The 12,172-nt window shown below is 38.4% G+C and overlaps 1 protein-coding gene across 1 annotated transcript in view; it reads left to right on the forward strand.

Moving 5' to 3' along the window:
* Positions 1–210: 210 nt before the first annotated feature.
* LOC139144250 (fibrillin-3-like) overlaps positions 211–12,172 on the forward strand; it is a 30,786-nt gene continuing 18,824 nt past the window's right edge. Inside the window, exons 1-9 of the mRNA XM_070714918.1 lie at positions 211–345; positions 1,753–1,854; positions 2,621–2,709; positions 3,042–3,136; positions 6,055–6,246; positions 9,031–9,153; positions 9,351–9,473; positions 10,437–10,559; positions 11,539–11,661. Of these exons, the coding sequence (XP_070571019.1) occupies positions 3,058–3,136; positions 6,055–6,246; positions 9,031–9,153; positions 9,351–9,473; positions 10,437–10,559; positions 11,539–11,661 (763 nt within the window). The 5' untranslated portion in view covers positions 211–345; positions 1,753–1,854; positions 2,621–2,709; positions 3,042–3,057. The remainder of the gene's footprint in view (positions 346–1,752; positions 1,855–2,620; positions 2,710–3,041; positions 3,137–6,054; positions 6,247–9,030; positions 9,154–9,350; positions 9,474–10,436; positions 10,560–11,538; positions 11,662–12,172) is intronic.

Raw genomic sequence — 12,172 nt, forward strand, 5'->3', positions numbered from 1 at the left:
TTAGACTAACCTAGGTGTTGTTGATAATTGAATCAAGGGTGAAAGGTGAGGCTATTTGTATGTCTGCACACTTTCTCGATACATGCATTGTATACCGTGTGAACAATGCGTAATATTACATAAACTTGTTACAGGATCGTTTCTCGATATTTTTAACATTTTCATCACTTTTCTCACTAAAATGCGCCTTTGCTGTGTTTATCGTTCATTAGAACGTTTGGGACTGTCGGCGAGTTTACAATAACAAAACCACACAGACATGAAACCAAGTCAACAGGCAACACTTTACACCGCGTTGCTGTCAATCATGCACGTTGCTATGGTCAACGGCTTAGTGCAAGGAGGGTAAGTGCTTCTTTATCCTTCAATGGTCTTTTCATTTTGTTCTCAGCGAAACCAAATTCCTGCTTTTGCTTTTGCTTAGCTAAATGTTATTGTACAATAGTTTATAAAGCGAATCTTAAGGTAGAATCCACAGTTACAATACCATCTTGATGATTTTGATTCCTGTGGAGTGTTTGCAGTTTTCATTGTCTTGGTTTCGTGAAAATCGAAATATTGACTGATAGAGTTAACACAGGGTATAACGGCCATTTTGAATTTCAAATATCTCAAACTTTGCACGTTAACCCCTTTTTTCGTCCTTTATTATGAAATTGAGAGGAGAATTTAAAGTTTCATTGAGGGAATTTGAGGTTAAAACTCTGTTTCCTGGTACTAGTGTAAGACCCTCCCCTGTAGAGATTTTATCTCCATCTTGAATAAAGTTTTATTGTAAGGTTGTGTTGCAATCTACATTGGTGTGTCAGCTTCAGTTACTGAAAGCATTACGACCCAGACTGGTACCTCAACTCGTAATTCTCTTAACCACGAGCGTGACACTAGGTACATATTACCTTATACACTTCTAGATTGGAAGCCATTATACATTTACTTGTTATTGCCAACTTTCATCATGTATATTGAATACAAAATGTATTATGAATATAAGGCTGTCCCTCGTACAGATTTATTTTCGCATAGTCGTAATTGGTTTTATTGGCGATTGACATACATGGTGGATTCTTGTAGGGCCGAATGTCGCAGATACATCAACTTGACCTGATGCCTACTCAGTGAAGCTCAAAGGCCAAGTCAGCAGAAGCAGCTGGCGTCTGTCTGACGTATTGGTCAATAATTTATAAAAAGGCGATCCAATGCACTGTGGCAGTAGAACGAAAACAAATGAATTATAAATAACAAAATACAGTAATATCTCAGAATTGCTTTTGGTTTTTATGAAAGCTAACACTGCAACAAGATTGAAACTAATTTGGGATAATTGGATGGCGAAGTAATGTCGATTGAATCTACAAATGTTATCTCATCTGCTTTTCTTTTGATATTACACACTTGTTTTATGGGTAATTTGCGATATCACAACATTCAGCTGTATGGCACCTAAAATTTTTGAGAAATTTGCGAAATATGAAAATCCAATAATCCCAAATTAGTTCCAATCGTGTTCTACTTATCTGTTCACGGACCACAAACATTATATTCACATTACATTCCAAAAAAATCCCTTTCCTGTGACAAACCACTGATGGTAAGCCTGCTGCAAAGCGGGCAGGTTGCTTGTCAGTCAGAGTAATGATATATTTTGGGATGAAATTCTGATGAAAGGATTGTTTATAGGCCGTGAACCTTTTTGCATGTGCATGATAATACTTGGTGGTCTTTCACGATTCTTGTCTCCCGTTACTGATACAGGACAAATGTGTGTGGAGGAACTGGATTTGAAACGTACCCTGTCAGCTATGCACAGCGGTATACCACATATTGTGGAGGTTTTATACCTTGCACTCTGTATCGGTGAGTAATGTCAAAGAATTGCAATAAATTAAAGTACCAACATTGAGTGTTTAGGTTTGTTCCTTAGAAAGAAAGAATATATTAGATGCTTATTGTTAATCCAGCCACAATAAACTCTTTTAAGTCGTGTGTGAATGAGGACATTATATGGATTATGTTGACAATATGTCATTTTACCAGGAAACATTTTCACTGTGTGAAATTATTTCTGAATTATTTCTGTTATTTTTATCCTCTACAGTGTCGCAGTGTGTGTGACACGTGGCATCTATTGTATAATTACACCCCACCTTGCTTTTCTGACATACAATTCATGTTTTACACCACCTTGTTACCAGGTACCAGGATTTGTGCAACAAGATGCATGTCGTATCTGATGCCACCCCGTGATTCACATGGTTGCACATATATTGATTCTATGTCACCATTAAACATTTCTTACGATACACAGTGTGGTCATATGATATGACTGCTAATGTTCAAACTTAATAACAAACTGACATGCACACAATATATCATTGTGAAATGTGAAACAGGTGACATAGATTACATACAATGCATAGCTATTGTAATATCTGATATCTCCCAGTGATGTGACATACGTATACGTAACCGTAAAGTACATTATATCACGCCATAATATGTTGAAATGGTGTGGGAGCAAGTTTAAGCTTGTCTCAACTTTGCTCCAATCAGAAGACTTATGAAAGAAATGTGTACAGTGTAGGTTTCATGTGGGTTGCCGTCTCCTTTTCTGTTCATTCAGAACTGCCTATCGGATAGAATACAGACTTGCATCCGGGGTCTTGCGTTGTTGTGATGGATGGGAAGAAGAAAACGGTCAATGTATAAGACGTAAGAAACATCGTTTGAATGCGTTCGTGACATTTTGTGACACCGTTTTAATATTTAAATTTTGCAAAATAAACAAAAATGCAGCATCGGCTTTGGTCGATTTGGTTTATTTTCGCCGGCTAGACCTTGGACTTGTGTTTGAAGCTGTCTTCAACGTGTGCTACAGGTCGCCAGCGAGTACTCGCGGGTTTGTCTCTCTTGTAGCAAGTCTAGTACAATATGACTGTCTTTGATCACAAGTCAGGTTCAAACTCTCCTACTCTGCAGTGATATTCTATTCTATCAGACGCTTTATCATCTAATTTTTGCAATTTATTATTGTTTTCAATCAGCTGTATGTGATCCTCCATGTCAAAATGGCGGGACTTGTGTGGCGCTAATGACTGTAATTGTCCAGCAGAATATGAAGGCCAGATATGTGACTCAGGTAAATACTTTTGTATGTTTAATGCCAAAGCCTGGTAAAGTCTAATTTGTTTCAGTAAATGGGTAACCTGAGTGAAATCCTTAACGAGAATAAAATATGTACCATTTGCCGGGGTAGCTTCCCAGAAAAGATTTGCACCAAAGGATGGTAGGAAAACTATAAAAAAACTTTGCTAGCAGAAATAAAATTAAAAAAAAATTAAAGGTATCGAAATTCTTTTAGGTAATTACTTTTCATTTTCGGTGCGCCTTTCGGGCAACCAATTTTCATCGCATCATCTCAACATTACGCCCTGTAAATAATTAATTTTTAATAAAAACTTTTCCTTTTTTATTGTGTACAGTTTCTCTTCCTTCTTACTCCCTAAAACGTACTGAAATACTCTATCCATTCATTTGTATGTGCATCAAGGGGTTCTTGCACCTACCCCGGGCCTAATATTGAATAACGGGGTGCTGAAAAAACTTCTTAATTTAAGCTTAGGCCTTTAATACAGTGTTTCCAATGTACTACTCCGGAATAAATTTTACGAAAAAGGACAGTGTTCTGCATACTTTGTACGCCAAAGAGATCATGTAATGGCAGTACAAACAAACATATTAAACACATATTTCTATGAGAGTTCGTGCACTTGAATTTGTCTGTACTGTGGTTTATTCGATTTCCAGGTTTCACCCAATGTACGCAATTCCTCTCACTCTATGCACTGTGCAATCTTTCAAACCTTTGAGGGCTTATTCCAAAAGCGTTTAGCCCTAAATCTAGGGACGTTGATGTACCTTTTGAAGACAGAAAGAGATAGGCCCGCTTCAATTAACTTGACACTCCAATGACGATATCCAAAGAGTTCGTGTAGAACAGAGTAGACAGCGTCAACGGTCAAGCATGTCTTACAGTAGCGTTACTGTTCATCTCTGCTGCTGATGCTGGCTCTCGAACTGAAATAAGGGACTGGTCAGTTTCTTCAGCCCTGGGGGGGGCGGTGGATTCATGGGGGGGGGGGTCACCCTGTTTTTGACTTTGGTGATAGGGGGGTCACCATGTTTTTGAAATGCCCATAGGGGGGGGGGTCAGTGTGTTTTTGAATTTTGACACAGGCTCATCATTGCCTAAAATGCTAGTGTCAGCCACAAATTTCATCATTCAGTTGTATTTTTCGGCGCGCCCTTCGGGCGCGTAACTTAATAATCAATCATATTTTTCAGCACGCCCAACTTTAACATATCAAGCATACATACATACATCGAGATATGTTCAATATTTTTCAGCGTGCTCTTCAAGCTCATTACTTGAATATATCAGACATTTTTCAGCATGCCCTTCAGGTGCATGACTTTAATATACAAGGCATATATATCAGAGATATCAGGATGTTTCATATTTTCGGCGCGCCCTTCGGGCGCCATACTTTAATAAATCAGAGATATCTTGATGTTTGCTAAGTGAAAGTGTACCATTATGAAATCTGCATTTCATATGAAAAGGATGACAAATTCCTGATACTTTTCTGTTCTCTCAATGAGAATTCAGTATGAGAAAGCAACATGCACAAATATTTCACAATATATATTTGATACAGTGACTTATTTTAGAGATAGAAAAATGACAAGATATCTTTCCTTCTCATTGATGCAATTATTTTCCTTTGTTTCACAGGTTTTCTGTAGAAAGATGCTTTTTATGAACAAAATAACAGTTTAAAAGGCAGTTTTTGTCATTATTAGCTGTGCTTTTATGGTTTCAATGTTACAAGAAAAGGTCCTCTCAGACACTGTACACATCAGATTTGGCTAAAAAAGCTCTCTATGGCTCCTCAGGAGATTTAATTGGATGGTTGGCAAGTCTTAACACCCATCAAAGTTTTTGATTCACGCTTTTCCTCTTTGATATTAATGATTGACATCAATTTCTGTACAACAGTTCAGGACATCTGGTTAAGCATAGAAAGTGTGAAATACATTCACAGCTCATTCAAAATACAGCTCATTCAAAATGTCCTGTATTCAAACTTTAAAATTGACACTTTGAAATTCGTATCTTACAACTAACATGTCAACAATTTCATTAAAACATAGAATGACTATTTAAAATGTAAATATATGTAAAATGTAAAATATAATATATATATATATATATATTATATTTTACATTTTATATATATATATATATATATATATATATATATATATATATATATATATATATATATATATATATATATATATATACACACAAAATGTATACAATGTGCCCTCCCGGTTATCACCATAATGGCTTTATGGCAACCTCTGAACTTGGGCACAGAGAGTACGGTTACACATTGTTGAGGATTGAAAATATGGACTCACCAGAGTGCTCCAACGGCAATACTTACCATGAGCGAAGCATAGTGCCAACAGTGAACGCCCCTTATATTACGCAAGAGGCTGCCCAACAATCTCAGAGTGCTCTAACTACTATTAAAGCAGTGAGCGATATATATATATATATATATATATATATATATATATATATATATATATATATATATATATATATATATATATATATATATATATATATATATATATATATATATATATATATTTATGTCCACCTTTTGTTTTACCTATGTCGCACAGCCGGGGGTCACACTGTTTTCGAAATTTGGAATAGGGGGGTGTCAGCCACTTTTTGATGTCGGCAAAAAATAATCCACCGCCCTCCCCCCCCCCCCAGGCCGAAGAAACTGACCAGTCCCTAAAGCATAAGCTAAAAGTATTGGAATATAGTTCAATTCCCGATACAGCAAAATTTTGGTGGAAGGTTCAGACTAAATTTATTTAGGAACATCATTGGCAGATGCTGTGTTCACAAGGACAATTTTCATGCTTGTCAACAGTCCCATATCAACACAGCATTTCGAATTCGCTTTCCAGTTGTAGGGCCAAGTGGCTGTTCTGACCAAGGGGCGCCCTCTAACGGCTACAGATTTCCAGATCCCGGCAATGACGGCTATGCCAGCGGTGACACCGTTACATTTTCATGCAGCGCCGGATATCATCGGTCCGGAAGCCCTAGCAGTACGTGTATTGATGGGTCTTGGTCTAGCACACTCCCAAGTTGTGGAGGTAAGCATAAAGTGGCAGAGTCTCACTGAACATATCGATTCTACACATTGAGAGGCCTAACCCTGCGTACGATGCAGTGTGTTCCGCTACAGTTACAGCTAATCGCCCGTGTGGTGAGCGGGGCGATTAGCTGTAGCGGAACACACAGCATCGTACGCAGGGCTATGAGAGGCCCACAAGCGTGATGCGAACTCTGTAGTTTTCAGTTGTACTTATTACTTAGTTGTACTTAGTAATAGCATGCATAGTGAATGCTGTGCTATGCTAGTTCCTACGCTACGCAGTGTTTCATCCAATGGCATCAACAGTGGGGGATTTCCCCTTCACCAGAAAATTTAGGGGGCATTTCACCAGTTCATGTGTTCTACTTGTATCTCTAAAGGTGTGACTGGCACCATTTCGGGGGGGGGGGGGGGGGCGCCTAGCTGGTCCCCTTTGGGCCCTTACAAAGTGGCCTAGGAGTACCAACATGTCAACTGAAGGGAAATCCCCCATCCCCCTGTCTAGATGAAACATGGCTACGTTCCGACGTTCTGATGTGTAGACTATATCCACATATCAGAACGTCAGAGGGTAGAATATAAAACTCTACTCTATTCATGCTTTTATAGCTCTATACCCAGTTCACATCACACCTCGGAGAGGCCGTGGTAATTGATCATTGCTGCCATACGTGCGTTGCTTGTGGTTTGGCAAAGCCTAGGACTATAGTATATATCTTTTGTATACTATCATACCATGGATGTACATCCATGATCATTCATAAGGGCTTTACGAAGAGACAAGCCACTTGCCTGTGATAGCTGCAATACACCGTAACCAGCTCACCAGACAGGAAAAATACTAGGGTTTGCTGTTCAACCAACAACCCCTGAAGGCAAAAACCATGAGCCACTGTACTGCAGTAATGATGATAAGTGAAACATCTGCCTAGCTTACGAAGAAAGTTGTGCTATGGACAGGTGCAGCCAACAAGCAATCGCTGTTAAAGGGGTCCTTATTATGATGAAATATATCGTGCAGGACAAGTAATGTTAACTGACTAATTTTAAGTCCAGAGGGTAATTAATTAGCTACATTCATAATTTGCCCTCCAACTGAAAATGTTTACCCTCCCACACTCGAACTTCATTTTTACCCACTCTGGGCACTCCCCACGTATTTTTGCCTGTTCCCCTCCCCATTGTTAATTTTTGAAGCTCCTCCGCCCTGTGGCGAAAAAACTTGTCAATTTCTCCTGTGTGGAAAAATTCCCCTTAAAGTTTTATAATTCCCCTGCAGACATGAAGCTCCCCTGCCTTGTGATAAAAAACCAGTTGATCTCCCCTGCCCTGTAAAAATATTTCCCCTTAAAATTAACATTCCCCTGCAGACATATACTGCAGTGGCCTTCTATTTGGTTTCCAGCCCGAATGATATGATGTACTTGTCCTGTGTCCATCTCCCCGGAAACTCCATACCCATATTTAATTTTACAAATAGGCTCAACTTCCCCTCTCCTCATTTCCCCCAGTCCAGGTCCCCAAGTCAATCGATCGATATCTACCCTGCCTGACAAAAAAAAACTAAAATCTGCTCCCTGCCAGCTAAAAATATGTCTCCTAGCTGCCCAAGCAAAATTAAAATTTCCCCTGCCCTCAAAAAATAGCTCCCAGAATGAATTGCTCCGCTGGTTGCACCTGTATGGAGCAGAAATGAAACCAAACACCCCTGGACTGGGTAGTCTACTTGATCAATCAATTGTCTGCTTGATCTATCGATAGTGTCCTCTTTGCTCTTCCCTCCACCGCAAGTACTACCCATACTGTGAGTGCCTTTGGGCTAAACCCCTGCTATTTTGACTGTTGTATGAAAATCCACGATAATATAGTTTGACCTTTAATACAATGATTAGCATAAGGTCTGTTCCTAATTATAAAGGTTTCCACCTATTTGTCATGCACCAAATTACATGCACTCCACAGTAGCTCAGTTATCATGCTTTCCAACAAGGAAAAGGGAATTTCGGTTTTCATTTCTGCTTGCTTTTGAAGAAATGTGAGATTATTCGTATATTGGTCAATTAATAACTGGATATTATATGAATTTTCAAGTCACAATATATTTGTCAGTCATGCTTTTTGTAGTCCTTGGCCAAGGAAGCAGCAACTTGAATTAAGGTAGTATGCACCTCAAGCGTGAAAGATTTAAAGTTTTGCTCAAACTCTCCTCAAGGAATATTTCAACCATTCCCTTTCGAAATCAAGAATAAAAATCGGGGGTCACCTGCAAACTTTGGTACCAGAGAAACAAATTACCCATTGTAAGATTTACCAATATTTGAAATTCAAATCGTCGCCAACCCTGTGTTAACTCTATGGAGAGGAATAAAATTTTCAATTTTTGAAAAAACTAAGACTGTTGAAAGCTTACCGACACCAAATGCTTAGAAATGAACCCCCACAAGTGGCCTGATCAGGAAAGAATTATAAAAGTTTGAGAATCTGAATATATCTGTCCCCGAGGCACATTCTACCTTTAAGTTCGTGCCTCAAAATTGAATGGCTTAAACTTTTGCTCAAACTTTCTGTAAGAGAACTTTACACCATTACATTAAAATTTTCAATTTTCATAAAAATAAGCCAGTGAAAACAATTTATTCTGTGAACGTCAATATGAGCCCAAAGTGGTAGATCAAAAACAAATGATAAAAGTTTGAAAGTCCGAATACATGTCCCTGGTTATTTGCAAGTTTTCTATTGTGTCATTCAATCTCTACCATTCCTCTACTCCTTTTGCAAATAGATATCAACGAATGTAGTGATAGTCATGGCGGCTGTGACAGTATCTGTACAAACACAATTGGTAGTTTCTACTGTTCATGCCCGTCTGGTTATACACTCAATGGGGATGGCAGATCATGCGATGGTAAGTTAATTATGATTCACATTGTAATGAATATGTCCACTCCGTAATTTACGCCTGAGAGATGAACAAAGCAAAACAATCACCAAGTTATTATAACTGTCAAGGTAAAATCCTCAACCAGGAGAGGTGCAGTGTGTTGTTGTACAGTCATGCACATTAATTCCAATGCTAACTTCCAGAATGTGGTTTTCCCTCAGATAACGAGGAATGCGTTGTGAACAACGGTGGATGCAGCCATAGTTGTATAAACACACAAGGAACATACTCATGTGCTTGCTACACAGGATATATCTTAGACAGCGACCTGAGAAGCTGCAAAGGTGCCACAGATACTTTTATTTGGCCATGTCTCATCTTATTCTGTATCCTCTTTGTTCATCTGCATCATCATTATCCATACTATCTTGAAGGACGTCATTCACATAGCAAGGATTACCAATCAATAACACAATCAGTTTGATATGAGCGATGGGTGGTGTTGGCCAGTTTGCATGACAAGGCCGAGTTTTGTTTCTTTCAGTGGAGTAAAGTTCTAAGGAGACTCAAGTAACATACATACATGTATATTACTTTTAAAGAAAGTCAAGTTGGACACAAAACTGGACATATATTTCTTGAACTTCTAACACTCTCTATTATCACCTTACTCATCAGTGTAAGCATCATCACCATCACCACTGTCGTAATCATCATTATCTGACAGATTGTGATGTTAAAATTTCCTATTCTTTTAACTTTATCTACCTTTTTTGGTGACGTCATTCTGAGAAGGATACCATAAGCAGTTCTGTGAATGGCAACTACTTGTAAGCATAACAGAGAAATACAGATAAAGTGTATGGACAACAAATAAACAGATACATGTAGACTGTCAACAGTCCCTTGTGCCTTTCCTGTCTCTCATTGGTGTAGTCTTTCGCACATACAATGGTGGGGGCGAATCGCAAGTGTAGCGCCAAAGGTGCGAGCTTGGCATTCTGAAAGCATAAGCGCCTTACGGCACTTGTGACTTGCACCTTCGGCACTTCCATTGCGATTTCCCCACCATCGTATGTGCATCTAATAAACAGACTTTAATATCCAAAATATGGAAACTGGTGTGTTGTTTTTCAAAATGCTTTTAACTGTTGTTTCCCCATTACATCAAAGGCGTGTTACAATAGACCATAGGCAGTAGAAAGAGGGAATTTTGATGATGTTGAATGTATTGAGAAATATCGATTGAAATGGTTCCTCATTTAGGTACTGAGAAGGACTAATATTTCAATGTTTGTAATGCACAGATAACAATGAGTGTCTGTACAACAACGGTGGCTGTCAGGGAAGCTGTTTCAATAACATGGGTAGTTTTACCTGTACCTGTGGCACTGGTTATCACTTAGCAGATGACAACCTACAATGTCTAGGTGAGTACTCTTTGACCTTGGCACATCCCTATTGTTTTACATAGGATGTTGTTCTGCCACACTTCAAGCAGTGGTGGAAATACAGACACAACTTCCAAAATTTGTAAAAAATGTGACTCAGTGAGTAGCCACGTTTTCATAAAACAAAGAAGACTTAGATGATAAAAGTGACAGTAAATGTCAGTATGAACTTCTCAGGCTTAAACCCCTATTACGGGTATATCAAGCCATATATTATGGGTTCATGGGGCTGCCCTATTACCGGTATATCAACCCATATATTAGGGGTTCATGGGGCTGGTCATTTATCAGCTGTATCTACAAGCAAATTGACCAATGTGATGACAATTGAGTTAACACAATACTAAATATCAAAAACATCTTATGCGAGAACCAGGGAGAGCTACCCAGGTTAATGTGACCAGAAAGTCAGTCTTGAGAAGGTAAATGAAGAAGATGTTTACCTGCATCCAAATTTGCAGAATAATACAAACCAAAGTTTTTGTAGCTCCATATATACCATACTTTGGTTAAAAATGTGAACTTCAGTTTTGTAACATGACAGCATCTCATTATGACACAAGGCAGAAATATCCATGTACAATTGTTATTCTATGTCACCTGTGTGTCAGCAGTGGCAGCCTCTTTGTGAGTGCCACCACTGATTAGAGAGTGTTTCTATGAGTGACTCCAAACAATTGAAAAATTATAATGAATAGCCTTCTTGAAATATTTGAATCCTTTACAACATGCATATCATAAGACATCATCAATTGGAAGGGCGCATCCTATTGGTATTTTAGGTGACGTGCAAGTAGCATGCTGTGGTTAGTCTTAGATAACTTGAAAAGCATTATACATTCTATTTCAATATGATCAGTTACAATTGCTGTTCAAGTAGTCGAGCCATATGTAGGATGTCATAAATCTAAGGTGTAAGTGTAACTGTAGTCTGTGTTTTATGTGTGATCTATCACAGATACAAATGAGTGCAATTCAAATAATGGAGGCTGTATGCATAATTGTATCAACACGGATGGTAGTTTTCTCTGTTCTTGTAACCTTGGTTACGTTCTGGAAGAGGATGAAAGGAATTGCAACGGTAAGATCAGCTGAAGAGCTTCAGTATTCATTACATTATTCAATGAGTGTGTATGAACAGGTTATTTACCTATATTGTACGCATTTCTAAAGTCAGTCACGTAATGTATTACATATGATTGAATACTGATATATAGCCACCGGATTTTGATGTGATGTCAGATTATTATGTCAAGGAAAAAGTTTTTGAAGAACAAACATCCATATGCACATACTCCCACATCTTTGCTTGCCAAGGTATCTTGCCTGGATAGCTGGATGCTTCCTGACAGTTAGTGCGAAGTAACTGACCAGTGCAAGCAGATGGTGATGCTCCCATATTACATTGAAAAGGCAGTTTTCCCCGTATAATATCTGTCATGTTTTTACTGGTACATTTGTCAAAAGCACACCAGATGGAAAACACAAATCATTTTTTTACAGTTTCTCAATTGTTAGATTCCTAGTTCAAAGAGAATTTAATCACACTTGTGCTCGATAAAGCTCTGTTTGATCACAGGTCCTCCACACGT

The sequence above is a fragment of the Ptychodera flava genome, chromosome 11 (genome assembly GCF_041260155.1).
Source record: "Ptychodera flava strain L36383 chromosome 11, AS_Pfla_20210202, whole genome shotgun sequence".
In the NCBI taxonomy this organism is placed as follows: domain Eukaryota; kingdom Metazoa; phylum Hemichordata; class Enteropneusta; family Ptychoderidae; genus Ptychodera; species Ptychodera flava.